The sequence below is a fragment of the Rhinatrema bivittatum genome, chromosome 11 (assembly GCF_901001135.1).
Source record: "Rhinatrema bivittatum chromosome 11, aRhiBiv1.1, whole genome shotgun sequence".
NCBI lineage: Eukaryota > Metazoa > Chordata > Amphibia > Gymnophiona > Rhinatrematidae > Rhinatrema > Rhinatrema bivittatum.
The window spans coordinates 42,931,493-42,951,315 of NC_042625.1; the positions used below are offsets into that span (position 1 = coordinate 42,931,493).

Here is a 19,823-nt window from a genome sequence, read left to right on the forward strand (position 1 = left end):
AAGCAATTTTGCTTTCTGTTTTATTTTCCATTCCTTTTTGGATCATTGCTATTTCAGGGGTGACCAACTCTGGTCCTTGAGAGCCACAGACTGGCTAGGTTTCTAGAATATCCTCAGTGAATATGCATTTGATAGATTTGCATACAGTGGAACTTTATATAGGTCATACGTTTTGTCAGGCCTCTTTATATCGGTGAGCTCCTAAATGATCCCAGGTGTTAATTCTTCTCAGGTAACCCTCAGCTGCCCTCAGACTTATTACTGCTTCTTTGAATTGTTCCATCTCATGTGGCTTCCCATTACTTCCCCCAAATCCTCATCGCTGAGGAGAGTAGATCATCATAGTGGCATGGCCTTTAAGGGGGTGTGAGTAACTCCATTATTTGCAACCAACTCCTTAATGAAAATGATTTAGCCTTTGTAATATGTTAGCATTAGGAAGGGGTGTAAACAACTCATTATCTATTCACCTCCTACCATGCTGTGACATTTAATTTTCCTCATTTAGCTGATTTTTTTTCCTCCTACCATCTCTACAAATGAAGGGTTGTTCCTATAGCATACCTTGAGATTTTTTTTTAACTTATATTTTATTAATTTAAATGATTACATCAAACACAAAACTCATATTTGAGAAGGAAAAAGGTGTAAAAAAACAATAAGAAATAGGTACAAGCAAAATAAGACCAACTAAATAAAGAATAATTTGCACTAATACAGACCATTGTAACGGGAGAGAAAACAATATAGGCCTGAGATAAGGCCCAAAATATAACATATTGAAATTACAAAAGGAAATGTAAGGCACCTGGACAAGACCCCCATTGTGTATACCTAACATGCCCCAGAAAAGGATAATTAGGAGACCTAAAAGGCAAAATTACCCCTGGCATCCAGAAAACCTCATAACTAGATAGGATAAAAAAAAAAAAAAAAAGGTTTTTAACACCATTTAGGAAAAATAAACATCTATATGAAAATCTAATATTACAAATAGCACCCAAAGCTAATACTTCAGGTCTCATACTAAGACATTTCTTTCTACAGTTCTGTGTTGCTTTAGAATAAATCTGGAAAGATCCATAGCCTTTGGCCCTTAAAAAGAGCACATCTATGCCTTCTTGAGGTTTTCTGTAAGCCTATATGGTGAAGCTCTAGTTCCAGTCCTAGCAAGAGCGAGTCTACCAGCTGTCAGCGTGGGCCTAGTAGGTTCACCTGCTAGGCTGCGTCAACCATGCCACAGCCCAAGGACTCACATCTGTGATAAATAGATTCATATCCTGGATAGATTTAATATTGACTATGTAAACAGTGTTCAGTACATGGGTGCCCACGAGGGGGAGGAGTATTTTCCCTTTCAACCCCCCCCCCCCGGATTTTAATTAATAGTGTTTTTTTTAACTATCTCCATGAGTTTGGTTTTGTATTACATCTATTTTTTTTATGCTCCTTCTCCCCCTATTTTCTCCGAGCATTCATGAATCAATAGCTGATATTTTATAAGTGGCATTGGAAGATATGATTCTGTGCAGTAGACTTGTAGGGACTTGGAGTGTTTGCATCCTCTGTGCATGATTTCAAGCTGCCTGGTGTAAATGTAGTTCCCCTTCTGTTTTTTTAAGCAAAGCAAAAGCTGGAAGACAGGCTGGCAGCAGCAGCCAGGGAGAAGCTAGCACAAGCCTCCAAAGAATCGAAAGAGAAGCAGCTGCAGGCCGAACGCAAGCGGAAAGCCGCTCTCTTCCTGCAGACTCTGAAGAGTCCCCTGCTGGATGTGGAGTCTGCCAGAGTGGAGGAGAACACTTTTAACGTGGAGGTTAGTGAAGGCGGAATTCCGTTTTAGGGAACGATGTTAATTGCATAGAAGGAAATGCCACAAGCATTCCAGAAACAGCATGAAACCTTTGCCTGAGTCCCTAAAGTTGGTTCTGTAATGGGTACAAGGAAACATTTCTTGAGTGAAAGCAATTTTTTATTGCCAGGACTCTGTCAGCAGTGCTTTGTGTCTGTGAAGTCTGGGAAACTGAGGCCAGTCGGAAAGTAATAATAATCTGAAAATGCTGCCATGAGAATATGTCCCTATGTCTGCTTTCTGTGTTTGAAATGATTATGGTTGATAGGTCAGTCAGGAAAATAATGTTGCCATACCAGTCATAACTCTGTGATAATACAAAACTGAGAGGACAAGTGGACAGGAGTAGGTGCTCAAAGAGTCAACAATTCTTGTCTCTTTACTAGTGTTATTTCCTCCAAATTTAGGGCCCTATTTACTAAGCATTTTTCCCATAGACACACAATGGGAGAAAACTTTTAGAAATAGGCCCCTTAATTCTGAGATTAACACGCATTATTAATTTGTTGAAACAGTGTTCATATTTTTAATATTTCTCATGGTCTACACATACAGTGTGGGATTGACTTAGTAGTTCAAAATCATTTGAAATTCTTCCCTCAAGCAGGCACAATGAAACTTTAACCATGTTATAGTGCTTTTTTGATAGTTATTGTAATGTTATATTATTCCCAGGATACAAGCAAAAGTTGTTTGCTAATTTGTGCTTGTAGCGAAAACCTTTGACTAAGTTGAGTCCATAATATACAATTTTGCTGTTTTGAACTGTAACTGTTCCAGCCCGAGAGAGGTAAATATTGGACTAATTAGTATTGCTCAGTTCTGCTTGTTAAAATCAGATGAAATAAATTGCCCAGTGTAACTCAGAGGCAGGATGTGAACCTGTGAAAGTCGAGAGTCCTTATCCTGTTCTATAGCCACTTGCCTTTGGAGAGTGACATCTATAAGCAGTGCTGTCCCTGTGTGAACAGCACACACGTTTACACAAGAGCATATTTCTGGAGATGGGCCTTCAGGCCAAGGTTGAAACAAGTTCACGTCATTCTGGTATACATTCTTCTCATTCTAGTGCTACTTAACCTTCTGTTATGAGCTTTGGGATTGCTGCTTAAGATAGTGACTGCTAAGCATATCCCACTGTGTGTGCTTAGGTTTCATCATTTAGCTGCTTTACCGCAAAAGTGGAACATGGTGCTACAGTATATGACCTGAGTACCCATTGCTTTAGTAGTAGAGCCTAATTACAGTTTAAGCAACGTTGTTTTTATATTCAGAAGCACTTGTCATCCTTTATGTGCCCTGTCCTATGAAATCACTGAATAGATGCTGATTGCCATCACAATATTTAAATAGAGCACTCGTTCCCAGAAAATTTTATAGCTGTGTGTGTGCACACAGCATTGTTATATATTGACTGCAATTGCAAGATAAGTGTATATGAAATTAAAAAAAAAAAAAAAGTAATCTTTGAGTGACCCATCTGCAAAGGAAAGTATGTAGGCAGTTGATACTTATTATATCTTGTACAGCTTGAGTTTTTTAGACTTCATTAACTAGCTTATTTTGATAAGGTGTGGAAACTAGTTCTGAAACTTTAATTTGAATGCACTAGCTGCAGTCTTTTTCTCAGCTACCACCCATCTTTTCAATAGATATTAATGTTATTGCCAAGCAGCAATATGCACTGTTTTGCAAAAATAAAGGGGTCGATTTTAAAAGGAGCACGTGGTTCCTGGCACGCGTACATGGACGCGCCGATTTTATAACGTGCGCGCTGGCGTGCGCATGTTATAAAATCTGATGGCCGCATGCACATGCACACCGGATTTTAAAATCCACGCGTACATGTGCGGGTTGCGCACGCAGGGCGGGGGCAAATGTTTGCTAAATACATGTGGCGATGCAACCGGGCCTCCCCCAGTTCCCTCCCAGCCTGCTTCAGTTAAGGAGCAGACTGGCAAGGAACTTCCCTACTCCCCTGCCTAACCTTCCTTCCCTTTCCCCTCTCCTCCCCACCTGCTAAACCTAACCTAACTTCCCCAAAATTGTTTATTTTATCATTTACTGCTTCTCTGGAGCAGCAGTAATCTCCGCACACTGGCCAGCTGCCGGGGCATGCTTCCCTGGAACAGCGGCTAATGGCTGCTGTCCCGGCTGGCCTCCGTACTGCCCCCGCCCCCCGGCCAGCCCCTTTGAAGAGGCCTGGCACTTGTGTGTGTACCGGCGTTTACATGCGTGGCCGGGTCAGTTATAAAATGTGCGCTGTGCGCACAAGGCCCAGCCACATGCATAAACCCCAGTTTTTACACGTGTAGGCCTTTGAAAATTCAGCCAAAAATGAGTATTTTTGTAAGAAAAAGGTGGCTGATAAATGTCAGTTTCTCTTCTGACTGCATATTGAATTGCAGAAGGGGCTGAGATTGGCTATAAGCAACTAGTTAGAAAGCTGAGAATGAACTCTCTGCAGCAGGGACTTTTGGCCTTGGGGATAGAGGTCCCACAGAAAAACAGAGAAATTCAAACATTCATGATATCACGTCGGCGGGTAAAGTGTTTTCTCACAGGACAAGCAGGGTGGTAATCCTCACATATGGGTGACATCACAGGATGGAGCCCTGTACGGAAAACCTTTCTGTCAAAGTTTCTATAAAGCTTTGACTGACACTGGCACACTGAAGGCACTGAGCATGCTCAGCCTACAATTATCCCTGTGACCACAGGTGTCTCCCACAGTCTTCTTTTTTCCGCTCTGCAGTAAGCATAGCGATTAGGAGCTCTGTGAGAAATTCTAACACTTTTCCTTACGGAAACACTTAAACTTTTACTTCACAAACACTTTTTCCCTGCACGGGTCTCCCTTCGCGTACATTTATTCGACGCTCGGTGAGTACTATGCCCTGTTTTTCAGTCTGTTCCTGTCACCTCCCTGGCCTGCCAACCGACTGTGGCCTTCCCTCTCCCTATGTTTTCATAGTTAGCCACACATAGCCTGCGAGGGTCCCTCTGTGACACTCTGCCTGGTTATTAGCGCTAGTGGGACAGGGATTTCCATGGTTTCCGTTGCCGCCAGGGCTTCTGTCGAATCCAGGTCCTTCGATTTCCTCGGTACCCTCGCGCAGTCGATGCCCCCATTGCTACCATCGGTACCCCCTTCCAGACCGTCCTGCATTCTTCGATGCCATTGGTACCTCTCCCCCGCGGTACATTCATGCCATCGATCCCTGCATCGATTCTATCAGTACCATCCGTGTTTTTCATCCATGGCACTGATTTTTCCCTGGGTTTCATCGATGCCATTACTACCCGGATGGATGCCATCGATGCACACCCTTGTGTCGTATGTGCCATCGATGCCCGGATCGATGCCATCGTCGCCCAGGGCACTTCCATCGATGCCAGTGTCCTTTCCATCGATGCCATTGTCAATTCCATCGGTGGTGTCGATGCCATCGACGCCATTGGTGCCCAAGTCAATTCTATCGATGCCATTGGCGCCCGCCTCCATCCATCGATGCTGTCGATGCCCACATCGTTTCCATCGATGTCTTCGACATTCCTATCGATGCGGTCATCGACTCCGTTGATGCCGGCATTATTTTTTCTGATGCCAGTGATGTTTTTCGATTTCTCGATGCCACATCGTTTCCATAGATACCTATGCCGATGCCATCGGTGCTTTCATCACTGTTATCCTTGCTCTGCCCGGGTCATCGACGGTTTTCAGAGATATATATATTTTTTTTTTTTTGACAATGCCCTTGAGGCCGCTTCGGCCGCCATCGACACCGTCAATACCGACATAGCACCTCCACGTAATGCCCTCGCCTAAACACAGTGCTCCATGCTTTGGGTTCTTATTAAAGCCCCATATTAGTCTACGACACTACATAGTGCCAGGAGCAGTGCAGGCATGCTGACAGTCCGTCAACATTCGCCATCCAAGACAGCGAGGGCATCCACCTCGGCACTGGGGAAAGACCGGGCCGAGCACCATGGCACTTTTCGTCACCGGCACGGTGACCGTCCGCCACCAACGCCATCCAGCACATCGGTGCTATCCTTCTCGGTGCTGGAGAATGCCCGGGCCGAGCAACATTACCACTGCCATCGCCACTGTTACACACAGTGCTGGCATGGTGACGAGAGACACCATTTTACCTGTCCCTTCTGAAGAAAGTTGATATTTCTGAGGTCCAGGATGGGCGGAGAGTAACTACTTTCTGTTGTCCTTGGTGCTCCAGAAACACCGGAATTAGTTCCGAAGAATTCTGGACTGGCGTCACGAGTCATCGAGCCACTGCAACGAGGTTGGGTTCACGAGTCAAAAATGGCTCCCCTGTACCCGAGGCGTTCCCCACCGACACTGGTGCGGGGTTCTGTACCTCCACAAATTAATATGGTAGCGACAGACATGCTCAGCCTGGATTCCTCTCTACTTGCGCCACCAGACCAGGTTACAGAGTTGAGTCGGATGTCTACGTCCACCAGGCTATCCGTCAATGACTCCTGAAATCCACGGAGCCATCCATCTTCGCTGGCTCATCCTTCTGTGGTCCACGACGGATGGTAAGTACTCTACTTTAATCCCGCTTCAGCGACAATCCCATTGAGACCTGCTCTCTAAACCAGGCCATATGGTTTGATAGGTTCTAGGTTGTCTGGCCTTCCAAGAGCCGTATTAGTATCACATATCGCTATTGCCAGCTAAGTTGGACACAATACCAAGAGAACCTTTCTACCAATCATTTGGGATTACATCAGGACATCCTCCCGTTGTTAGCAACGGGACTCTGTATTGATTAATACTCTGGTTTCTGGTTCCTAATTAAGGACCGAAATTCCAAATACATTCGCTGATTTGCTAAACACGAGATTCAGCAAACACTGTCTCAATTGCAAGTCCACCTTGATACCTGGCGACAGGTCTCGACATTTTCTTGTATAGCGCACACAAATGCGGGTACGACTTTTACTGCTCTCACTCCCATGGGAGATTACATGATATCCTGATTACGTCAGCCCCGCCAGTTGGACACCTCTGATCTCTCAACTTGCTGGATATCAGAGCGGCCACCCCACTTTGTACCAAGGTTCAGAGTACAGTCCCCCGGATGCTTCAAAGCGCAGAGGGGGAGGGGTGGGTGGGGGAGTTTTAATCTCACTATTCTTCTTTCAACAGAAAGTAGTTACTCTCCGCCCATCCTGGACCTCAGAAATATCAACTTTCTTCAGAAGGGACAGGTAAAATGGTGTCTCTCGTCACCATGCTTCCATGTCGCAGTAAGTAGATTGCCTCTAATCTTTCTATGTGCTTCATGGTGAGTCAACAATATTACAATTCCAAGCTCTGCCGGTTGCACCAGCTTCGGCAACTTGGGTATTTCATTAAATCACTATCGGTGACTGCTGTTTCTCTACGGAGTACAACATCATTCACGCTTTTCCTTGCAAGGACAGCTGCATAACCACAGTCAATCGAAGCAAGGAGCTCTAACTTCTTCATGACTCACTATAAAGCTACTATCTGGGATTGCTGTCACTGCCATAAATCCCTTATAGAACACTTCTGGACACTACAGTCACAACGACCTTCCTGTCCAGCAACCGCTCAGACATTCTAACAAATTCCTATATGTCCCTGCGTGCATATTCCATAACTTCAGCCCCTCAATTCTTTCATTGTCGGGCCATGGGGTTTTTTCACTTGCACTTTCCTCATAGATCCAAAATTGCTGTGGGTTCGGTTCAGTGAAATTTCATTATCAGTGAGTCTAAGCTGTTCAACCGCTTTCATTCCTCATCCATATTGCAGATCTAGAACCAAAACCTAGTCTGGTCCTGCTAATGCTCGCATTTACTCAGGTTGTAAAGTTTGACCTAACATCTTCTCAACCCAATATGCGTCTGTTCCACTCCAGGCATAGTTTCACATGAACTTCCTGGAGCTTGTAGCCATGCGTTATGCCGTTATGCCTTCCAATACTGCCTCTGCAACAAATCTTTGTGCATACAGACAGACAGCATAGGGACAATGTGCTTTTCCAACACACAAGCATGCATAACCTCTTAGCTGCTCTGCTAGGAAGCTCCGCAGCTCTGCCCTTGCTCGCTCCATGCATCCTCGTGCCACTTATCTAACAGACTTATTGAACGCACTAACAGACCTTCTCCGTTTAGGTTTCCATCCTCTCAAATGGTCTCGGACTACATGTGTAGCGAGAGAAACCTTCTAGCGCCGAGGTCAACTGAACTTGCTCTCTGCGTCCGCATTGAACCATATGGTGCACGGATTCTCCTCCCTACATATGTTTCCAATGCGTTCCCATAGGCACCTTTGTTCCATCAAGGCCCTCTTATATGTGTCTCTTCCGCTGCCTCTCATAGCCAGCATTCTTCTAATGCTGAAACAGGACGGGGTTCACTGTTCCTCAGACCCACGTCCTGGCCGAGACCAGTATGCTTCCCATACGTCTCGGTCTATCACACCAGTAACCAATTCGCCTTCTCACAAGTCAGTCTCATATCATAGACTCACTGATGTTCTCAGGTACTGGTAGCGTCACAAAAACCCTTCCACACCCAAATCCTACCATTCAAAATGGCATGATTTACCACATGACGCCTACAAAAGGGTCTTACCCTTTTTTTTTTTTCTACACTACTCTTTTTCCTTACTCCCTCGGATTCTGCTCCCCAGACATCCTTCACATGGGTACACCTCGTTTCCATTTGGCGTACCACTTGGGAGTGGGGATACCCGATTAACGGTCAACCCCTTCTGAGTCAGCTTACCATGGATTATCCACTGATCAAGCCGCCTCTGTTTTCACTAGTCACGGAATGGGACTTTTAATTCCTGCTTACAAAACTCGTACATTCTCCGGTCGAGCCTTTCCGTTCCTCTCACTTAACAGTCTGCCATGGGGAACTCTCTCCCTCATAGACATCACTTCTACCAACAGGGTCAGTGAGTTACACACCTTGTTACATACTCACCCGACCCTGCGTTCCTCCGTGACCGAGTGGTTTTACGTTTTCAACTTCATATCCTTCTTAAGGTAGACGTTGCATCTCACCTTACTCAGAATATACTCTGCTCACTTTCCCAACACCTCTCTTTCACCAAAGCGAGAGGGTTTTTTCCACTCCTTGGACTATAATAGTGCACTTGCATTCTATCTAGACCGCACTACACTCCATAGGAATTCCACCTAACACTTTCCTTCTGTGGCAAGAGCCAAGCTGCGAGTTCCAGTGGGCAAACAGACCTATTCCTCCTAATTGACGGTCTGTATCTCTTTTTCCTACCAACAAGCAGGCATTTTACTACAACACTGTGTGTAATCACACTCTGTTGCGCCCGTCCCAGCCTCCATAGCTTACCTTCGGCCGCTGCTGCTTGTACATATTTATCAGGCTGCGACCTGGAGCTCTCTCCATACCTTCGCAACCATTATTGCTTAGATACGACTAGCCGGCATGCTCCATGTTTGGCCAGTCCGTCTACTCCTATTCTTTTCGGTTTAACTACCCAACATCCTTCCACCAACCTGTTAAGGGTTTCAGGATGCCCTCCGTTCTAAATTCCACCCCGTCATTGCGTCTTTTGCGCGTCTTGGGTGCATTTGGTGCACTCTCGTGCATCCTCAGCTCGGTACTCACCCATATGTGAGGACTACCACCCTGCTTGTCCTGTGAGAAAGAAAATGTTGCTTACCTGTAACAGGTGTTCTCACAGGACAGCAGGATGTTAGTCCTCACGAAACCCACCCGCCACCCCGCGGAGTTGGGTCTGTATACGTTTTTACTTTTATTTTAGTTTCGCTTGCGCTTTTTGCTTTAAGACGAGACTGAGGGAGACACCTGTGGTCACAGGGATAATTGCAGGCTGAGCATGCTCAGTGCACTCAGTGTGCCAGTGTCAGTCAAAGCTTTATAGAATCTTTGACAGAAAAGTTTTCCGTACAGGGCTCCATCCTGTGATGTCACCCATAAGTGAGGACTAACATCCCTCTGTCCTGTGAGAACACCTGTTACAGGTAAGCAACATTTGCTATCCATGTAAAATGATCATCTATTCAGTGTTGATACTTTCACATTTAAGAAATGTGAGATTTGCAGTTTTTTAGGGTTTGTTTGTTTTGGGTTTTTTTGCTTCACAGAAATTTCTTTAGATCCATGTGTGGTTGGTACATCTAGCCCTTTTACTGGAAAACAAAGGGATATCTCCCATATGTCTATGGGAAATGTGTGTAGTACCAGGGTCTCAAAGTGAAGAGCATTATTTAATATCCTTGGCAAATATCAAACTGGTGATTTTCTAGGTTGTCATTTAGAAAGGACAGCTATGCATATATATCTAGATATTCTGCTTACTGGATTTTCTTTTCGCTTTGTGTTGGACTAGCTTTCCAGATTCTTACAATGATTGTGTTTTACTCGAAGATGGTAAGATTAGCAGTACTATTTTTCTAGATTTTTAAATGCCTTTCTAATTCATTTTTACTAAAAAGAAAGCTGCCTTTAACCAACAGGCTCCAATTTGGGCACATAAGAATTGAGATGATTATTATATCTGCAATTCATTTTTGAGTGGTAGAAGGAACCAACGGTTGTTGACTGAAGTCCATTGTTGGTGTGATTTGCTTGTTTAAAACAACCATCCAGCCAACCCTTACCCTCCAAAAAAAAAAAAAAAAAAAGCTAAGCTAAAAGAACATTGTGAACTAAAGGAGTGGGTTGATCAAATGTTAACACCAGATGTCTCTTTTTTTTTTTTTTTTTTTTTTTTAAAGCAAGCTCGCTGATAAATTCAATTAGTCCATTGCCTTAAAAATCAATAAGCTTGTCCTTAGAAATTGAAAGCAATCATGTCTATTAAAATTGTTTGCATATCTTGTGGTAAAGACATTCTTGTTCTGTGTTATTTCAAAATGAAGATTGAAGTTATACCAAAAACAGGGTTAATTTGGTATTGAAATAGTTTTGTGATGATATTCAGTAATTATGAAGAATGAAAAAGTATTTTAAAAAGACACATGTGCAGTTTCTGCCTTGTGTGTTCCGTGAAACCCCACTGCAGTGAATTTTCCTTGTTTCTTTTCTTCGACATTTCAGAGAAACAAAGATCCTCTTGCAGTCTATTGTTGTAGAGAATAGTCATCAAATAGCACAATATATTTTAAAAGAGCATTTCATGTTGAAGACCTTCTTTGGAAAGAATTTCAGTTTGAAAGCCCTTTACAGATTATTATTGGATAGCCTGTTGGCCTGAGTGCCAGGACAAGCTACAGATGCAATTGGGCAGCTTGCTTGCTCTATGGAGCATTTAGATGAATCATGTTAGGTTTCCTAAAGATGCATTTGTGGCTGAAATTGTAACTTATTACTGGATTAGCACCTGTGTGCCCAGTAATAATTTATAAAAGGCTCCCAAACTGTAGTATATTTTTAAAAGGACGTCAATGTGAAATGCCCCAGTAAAGTGCATATTATATTTAAAGATGCTTTCATATCTCTTATGCAGACAAATTAGAGCATAATTTGATTGCCATAACGTTCAACACAAATGCTTATAACTACCTAATATGTTCTTAATTCTTGCAATGTATATATTATATTATTGCAATATTTCAGGTGCAGCTCAGAAAAAGTACTGCTTTTTCAAATGCAGCAAATTCCATAATCTACCAGATTTTGCAGGATAAGATGGCAACAATTTCATTGCTGATATTTTTGTGAACAGCAAACCACTGCTGAATATAGTAAAAATGACATTACTATGGAATTGACAGTGAGTACTGTCATAGCTCCAAGTAAGGCAAGCCTATGTTTGTTGAGGTTTCCCCCTCCTAAACTTTTTCATGAACTTATTATTTAAAATTGAGACATACCGGCAGCCCTTTTCTGTTTTAGGTTCTGTCAGAACAATACAAACTTGTTGGAATTTGTTTACTTAACCTTGAGAAATCTCTCACTGCTTCCATAAAAAACTGTTGGTGGCTTGCATTAACACAACTAATTTTGTTAAAACTTGGGAAATAATGATTACAGACTCTGCATGTAATATGTTTACAGTTACGGTTTTGATTCAATAGAACTTTTAATGGGTTTTTCGTTTTCATTCCTGCTATTGTCTGTGCTGAATCTGCCTGGTTTTACTAAATGAGAATGACAGCATTACAGTAAAATAGTAAATGTCTAATTCTAAAGATGCTGTCAACTAAGCCTGGCGACCGATGGGGAAGCCTGGAAAAAAAAAAAAAAAACCAGATCCTTGGCAAGCAGGAGAAGAAAACGATATCTTTGCCAACAGTGAATACTGTAGTGAATCCTCATTGAAAAATATAGATTAGAATCTTGGGCCCTGCAGGGATCTTCTAATGAAGACAAATTGCATGGCAGGCCCTGTTACTTTCTGTGACAAGTGATTATGTCTCCAGAAGAAATATATTTGAGCATTGATGACATCTGCAAAGTTGTTTCTTTAAGTTTAACCTGTGCTATTCAATGCAACTTCATCCCAGATAGCAAAGAGATGTCTCCTGGTCTGCCATTTGTCTGTAGCATAAAAAGAAGAGTCGGACAGAGGTATGAAGGCAAAAGAGGAGTGGCTGACTGGTTAGAGCAATGGGTTAAGAACCAGGGAGGCCAGGGCTCAAATCCCACTTTGTGACCCTTGTGCAAGTCATTTTATTTCCTGTGGTCTCAGATAACCACTTGGACGATAACTTTCAAACCAGCATGCTTGTGCACATTGGCGGGCATACATCAGCCTGCGCCCAGATATGCAGTCATTTTATAACATATGCATGCATGTTATAAAATAGCCTGGCAAATTTTAAGTGGGTACTCGCAAATCCCGCTTCTGTCTCTTAAAGAATTCCATATGGACTATTTTCTGATTGTGATAAGCTTCAATACCAGCATAATCGGCTTTAACTAATTCATTTAGTGATTCAACCAAATAAGTTTGATCACCCATTTTCCTTCTGAGTTTTTTTTAAATTCACTTTCCCTGTACGTACCAGGATCAGTCCAGACAGCTGGGTTATGCCTCCCCTCCAGCAGATGGAGTCAGAGAGAAAACTGAAAGCACCCCCTAGATATACTAGTGTGCCACCTGCGATCCCTCAGTATATTCTCTGACTCCAGCAGATTGAGAGGCATAACCCTGCGGTCCTGCCCTGGTCAGTGTGTTCGTACTAGGGGAAAAGAAAAACTAGACGTTTTATTAGGGGGACAGATCATTTGGTTTTCTTCTCTCTGTCCTGTCTGTGGTGTGTTTGGTTGTGCGCAGCGCGGTTTGGGCTCAGTGTGGGGCAGGCACATAGGGACCTACCCTATGAACGTTCCCGGACTAGACGGTCCTTGAGGCTGGGGGAGAGCTTACCGGTGGGCCGGTCACCCTCCCCCCCCCAATTCCAGGGGTCCCAACCCTGAAGGGGGTTTAAAAAAAAAAAAAAAAAGGAACTTTTGATTTTAGACACTACAGCCCTGTTGGTAACAGGCAGTGGGCTTGTTCCTTACACCCCGGCCTGCCAGAGCCTCTGCGGACCCCGGAGAGGGTGGCTTAGTCACCCGGCGCACTGGGCTGGTGTGGGGTTAGCACTCACCTCGGTTTTGGCGCCTTTTTTCTTCAGGGCTCCATTTTCTGCCCGTGATGCCGCGATCTTCGGCCTGTGTGGCCTGTGCGGGAGCGGGGGCGCGACTCTCCAGGGAGGGCCTCTGTCCCCGATGTCTCCCCGGGGACGAGAGACCCTCCCGGGGGCCGAGCGCTGCCCGCAGCGATCTTTCCCTGCCTCCTTCGCCGCAGCATCGCGGCGCTGCTAGCAGCCGCTCTTCGGCCCCTCCTCCATCGGGGAGGAGTGCAGCGGCCATCTTGGCCACGCGGCAGGCAGACTCGGAGGCATCGGAGGAGGAAACCTCCCCTCCCCCCTCCCCGGGCGAGCGAAATCTGCGGTCCCCGGCCGATTCGGGAAGCCCCCGCCCCCCTCCTCCTTCAGGGGCTGTTGCCAGGAATTTAAAACGATCGGTGCCTTTTTCTTCCGATTTTGTGCTCCTAATGCACAAGGCGTTCTTACAGGCTGAATCTGGTTGGGAAGCAGAAGTCCCTTCTCCCCCCAAGATCCCTAAACCTTCCTTGCCCCAGGGGAATCCGTCGGGCGTGGGGTCCTCCGGGGCCAGTGTCTCCCGCCCGCGGGGGGGGGGCTGAGGGCGCAGGGGACTCGGAACCGGTTCTGAGTCCCCAGGAGCCTTCGGATTTGCTGGCAGCGGACGAACAGCTGTCCGTGGAGGGGGATGACCCCCAGGTGCTGCGCTTATTTGGCAAAGAGGAGTTAAGCTCTCTTATCCTCCATGTCTTGCAAGAGCTTGAGCTGACGACGCCCCCTCAGGACGCTGATACTTCTACGGGGGATATCGCCATGGCGGGGATTCGGGCTCCTCCTCAGACCTTCCCATTCCATCACAAGGTGTTACAGATCGTTTCCAAGGAGTGGGAGCTGCCAGAGTCTTCTCTGAGGGTCACTCGAGCTATGGAAAAGCTATATCCCTTGCCTAAGGATGCCTTGGAACTCCTAAAGACACCGGCGGTGGATTCGGCTGTCACGGCGGTGGTTAAACATACGACTATCCCTGTTACGGGTGGGATAGCCTTGAAAGATCTCCAGGACCGTAAGCTGGAGATCTTACTGAAGCGTATTTTTGAGGTGGCGGCCCTAGGTGTTCGGGCAGCAGCGTGCAGCAGCCTCGTGCAGAGGGCCAACCTGCGTGGATCCAGCAGTTGCTGACCACGCAGGAGCTTCCTCCGGGTGAGGCTGAGCAGGCAAATTGTGTGGAGGCTGCGGTCGCTTATACCGCGGATGCTTTATATGATTTGTTGCGTACTTCGGCTCGCATCATGTCATCGGCTGTTTCGGCTCGGAGGTTGCTCTGGCTCCGTCGTTGGTCGGCGGATGCCACCTCTAAGGCAAGATTAGGCTCCTTTCCCTTTAAGGGCAAGTTGCTTTTTGGAGAGGAGCTGGATCAGCTTATTAAGGACCTGGGCGACAACAAGGTATATAAGTTGCCGGAGGATAAGCCGCGTCAATCATGGGCGTTTGGGAATGCTAGGGCTCGTTTTCGGGGTCAACGGCGTTTCCGTGCGGGACGAGGTGGTACCTTTCCCCAGAGACAGCAGGCCACGAGAACCCAGCCCTGGTCTCCTTCCTTTCGGGGCAGGAGGCCTCAACGTGGAGGCTCCTCACAAAGTTTCGCTGCCATTAAGCCCGCGCAATGAAGGTGCGCAGGCCCATTCCTCCGTTCCCGTTATCGGAGGTCGGCTGTCCCGGTTTTGGGAGGAATGGGTCAAAATAACTTCGGATCAATGGGTCCTCGACGTGGTCCGGTACGGCTACGAGTTGGATTTTGCACGTCCCCTCCGGGATCTCTTTCTGGTGTCGCCGTGCGGTCCGATAGAAAAGAGGCTGGCTATAGCTCAAACGCTCGATCACCTACAGGCTCTGGGGGCGGTGATCCCGGTCCCACCGGGCCAGCTTCGGACGGGTCGGTATTCCATTTATTTTCTGGTTCCCAAAAAGGAGGGTACCTTCCGACCGATCCTGGATCTCAAAGGCGTGAACAAGGCCTTGCGAGTGCCTCGCTTTCGGATGGAGACTCTACAGTCTGTTATTGCGGCCGTCCACAAGGGAGAATATTTGGCTTCTTTGGACTTGACGGAGGCTTATCTCCACATTGGTATCCGAGAGCGGCATCAAAGGTTTCTACGCTTCATGGTGCTAGGGTCCCACTATCAGTTTTGTGCCCTTCCTTTCGGTCTGGCCACCGCGCCGCGAGTGTTCACCAAGGTGCTCGTCGTGGTCGCGGCTTCTCTTCGTCGGCAGGGAGTACTCGTGCACCCTTACCTCGACGATTGGCTCATCCGGGCAAAGTCGCATGCGGCTTGCAAACGGGCAGTTTCCCTGGTAGTGCGTCAACTTCAGTCATTGGGTTGGGTAGTCAACTTCGCGAAGAGCAGACTCGAGCCGACCCAACAACTGGAGTTTTTGGGCGCGCGATTCGATACCTTGGTGGGCAAGGTTTTTCTTCCTCATCAGCGCATGCTCAATCTCATGACACTGGTACGGCGCCTGCTGGCTCTCACGACTCCCACGGTGCGGGATCATTTACAGCTCATTGGGCATATGGTATCTACTATGGAGATGGTGCAATGGGCTTTTGCGCATATGCGGCCCTTACAGAGATCTCTGCTATCTCGTTGGGATCCCAGATCAGAGGATTTTGGTCTGGAGCTCCCTCTACTGGAGGAGGCCCGATCCAGTCTCGCCTGGTGGCTCAATCCAGACAACCTGCTCCAAGGAGTGACCCTGGAACCCCCATCTTGGATGGTGGTGACAACGGATGCCAGTCTTTCCGGCTGGGGGGCAGTCTGCCAATCCCGAGCTGTTCAGGGCACCTGGACGGCGCGCCAGTCCACTTGGTCCATCAACCGCTTGGAAACCAGGGCGGTACGTCTGGCCTTGAGTCGCCTACTTCCCATGGTAAGCGGCCGGTCGGTACGGATTCTGTCGGACAACGCGACCACAGTGGCGTACATAAATCGACAAGGAGGCACGAAAAGTCGTGCGGTGGCGACAGAGGCCGCGTTGTTGATGGCCTGGGCGGAACGCCACGTGTCGCGGCTAGCGGCCTCCCACATTGCGGGCGTGGACAACGTTCAGGCAGACTACCTCAGTCGACGACGACTGGATCCCGGAGAATGGGAGCTTTCCCCGGAGGCGATGGGTCTCATCACTCGGCGGTGGGGGACTCCGCACTTGGATCTCATGGCAACTCGGATAAATGCGAAGGCGGCGCGTTTCTTCAGTCGAAGAAGAGAGCACGCGTCGGAGGGGGTAGATGCGCTGGTACTTCCGTGGCCCCGTCGCATTCTTCTGTACGTGTTTCCACCGTGGCCCCTGGTGGGGAAGGTGTTACGACGCATAGAGTCCCATCAAGGTCCGGTAATTCTCGTGGCTCCGGAGTGGCCGTGTCGGCCGTGGTTCGCGGATCTCGTCAACCTGGCGGTGGACGGCCCTCTACGGTTAGGTCATCTTCCCAATCTCCTGCGTCAGGGTCCGGTAGTTTTCGAACTGGCGGATCGCTTTTGTCTGGCGGCTTGGCTTATGAGCGGAAGCAGTTGAGGAAGAGAGGTTATTCGGATGCGGTGGTGTCTACCCTGCTTCGAGCGCGTCGGTCTTCTACTACACTCGCTTATGCTAGGGTTTGGAAGGTTTTCCATGATTGGTGCGCTGGTTTGGGTATTGCGCCTAAGCGTTCGACCGTTCCTCAGATCCTCATGTTCTTACAGGGGGGCCTGTCGAAGGGTTTGGCGTATAATTCGCTTCGCGTTCAGGTGGCGGCTCTGGGATGCTTGAGAGGTCAGCTGGAAGGGTCCTCCCTTGCGTGTCACCCAGATGTCGCTCGGTTCTTGCGAGGAGTTAGGAACTTGCGTCCTCCTCTTAGGCTTCCCTGTCCTTCCTGGAACTTGAATTTGGTACTCCGTGGTTTGTGTGCGGCTCCGTTTGAGCCTATTCATTCGGCTTCGTTGAAGGATCTGACCCTCAAGGTGGTTTTTCTTGTGGCTATCTCCTCGGCTCGGAGGGTGTCGGAGCTTCAGGCTCTTTCTTGCAGAGAACCGTTCTTGCGTATTTCTGATTCGGGAGTTTCCTTACGGACCGTGCCGTCCTTTCTTCCTAAGGTGGTCTCAGCGTTTCATGTCAACCAGACGGTTGAGCTACCCTCCTTTTCGGCGGCGGACTTGCGGTCTCCCCAAGGTAAGGACTTGCGGCGCCTGGACGTCCGGCGAATTCTCCTGCGCTATTTGGCGGTTACTAATGATTTTCGAAAGTCGGATCATCTCTTCGTGTTGTGGAATGGGCCCAAGAAGGGTCTTCAGGCGTCTAAGGCTACAATTGCCCGATGGTTGAAGGGGGCCATTGCATCCACCTACATTAGCTGCGGTAAGCCTGTTCCGGATGGGCTTAAGGCTCATTCGTTGCGTGCTCAGGCGACTTCGTGGGCTGAGAATCGTTTGGTCTCTTCCCAGGAGATATGTAGGGCGGCCACTTGGAAATCTTGGCATACGTTTGCCAGGCACTATCGCCTGGATGTCAGGGGTCCGTCCTCACAGTCGTTTGGTAGCAGCGTGATTCGAGCGGGACTCTCAGGGTCCCACCCCAGTTGAGGCGGCTTGGGTACATCCCAGCTGTCTGGACTGATCCTAGTATGTACAGGGAAAGGAAAATTAGGTTCTTACCTTTGCTAATTTTCGTTCCTGTAGTACCATGGATCAGTCCAGACGCCCGCCCACGGTGTTCTGGGAGTCCGCTCGTGTTCTTATATTTCCAGGTGGTTTTCCACACCAAGGATGAAGTGTTTGTTCTTCACTGTATGGTTGTCAGTGTTTTCTGTAGATGTTACAACCTGCTGTTCTGTTTGTTTGTCTGTGTTCATGGAGGTTACTATTTGATCTGACCTCGAGTTTGCACTACAATCCGTTCGATTATGGAAATTTATTGGGGGTGGCATTTGCGATGGTTAGTTTTGTACTTCTGCTTTGATATCGCATATACTGAGGGATCGCAGGTGGCACACTAGTATATCTAGGGGGTGCTTTCAGTTTTCTCTCTGACTCCATCTGCTGGAGGGGAGGCATAACCCAGCTGTCTGGACTGATCCATGGTACTACAGGAACGAAAATTAGCAAAGGTAAGAACCTAATTTTCCTTTATGAAAGCTTCTCCTATCATTTTGGCTCTAAATGAATCAAAGTGATACTGTGCAGATTCTTACTGGAAGCCAGGCGGACACCAAACTGATTAATGCAAAGCATGAATACAGTGCAAGCACCTGAAAAGCAGATTCAGGGGAAGAGAGTCTTACAGCAAGGTGGTGTGAGCATAGTTAAAAGATGCACGCTTTAAAAATAAAGTATAAATAAGAAAATTTTACAACAAGAACAAAAGAACAAGGAGAGGCACTAGCACTGAGAAGCAGGCAGGTTAATATTTTAAAGAATGTATCTACATAAGAACATAAGAACATAAGAAATTGCCATGCTGGGTCAGACCAAGGGTCCATCAAGCCCAGCATCCTGTTTCCAACAGAGGCCAAACCAGGCCACAAGAACCTGGCAATTACCCAAACACCTAGAAGATCCCATGCTACTGATGCAATTAATAGCAGTGACTATTCCCTAAGTAAACTTGATTAATAGCAGTTAATGGACTTCTCTTCCAAGAACTTATCCAAACCTTTTTTGAACCCAGCTACACTAACTGCACTAACCACATCCTCTGGCAACAAATTCCAGAGATTTATTGTGCGTTGAGTGAAAAAGAATTTTCTCCGATTAGTCTTAAATGTGCTACTTGCTAACTTCATGGAATGCCCCCTAGTCCTTCTATTATTCGAAAGTGTAAATAACCGAGTCACATCTACTCGTTCAAGACCTCTCATGATCTTAAAGACCTCTATGATATCCCCCCTCAGCCGTCTCTTCTCCAAGCTGAACAGCCCTAACCTCTTCAGCCTTTCCTCATAGGGGAGCTGTTCCATCCCCTTTATCATTTTGGTTGCCCTTCTCTGTACCTTCTCCATTGCAACTATATCTTTTTTGAGATACGGCGACCAGAATTGTACACAGTATTCAAGGTGTGGTCTCACCATGGAGCGATATAGAGGCATTATGACATTTTCCGTTTTATTAACCATTCCCTTCCTAATAATTCCTAACATTTTATTTGCTTTTTTGACTGCTGCAGCACACTGAGCTGACAATTTCAATGTATTATCTACTATGACGCCTAGATCTCTTTCTTGGGTGGTAGCTCCTAATATGGAACCTAACATCGTGTAACTACAGCTAGGGTTATTTTTCCCTATATGCAACACCTTGCACTTGTCCACATTAAATTTCATCTGCCATTTGGAT

General features: G+C 46.8%; 1 protein-coding gene across 3 annotated transcripts in view; it reads left to right on the plus strand.

Annotated features, from left to right (window-relative positions):
• SFSWAP (splicing factor SWAP) overlaps positions 1-19,823 on the plus strand; it is a 235,710-nt gene that overhangs the window by 146,822 nt on the left and 69,065 nt on the right. For all 3 annotated transcript variants that reach the window (XM_029571586.1, XM_029571588.1, XM_029571587.1), the window contains one exon: positions 1,623-1,813. In XM_029571586.1, the coding sequence (XP_029427446.1) occupies positions 1,623-1,813 (191 nt within the window). The remainder of the gene's footprint in view (positions 1-1,622; positions 1,814-19,823) is intronic.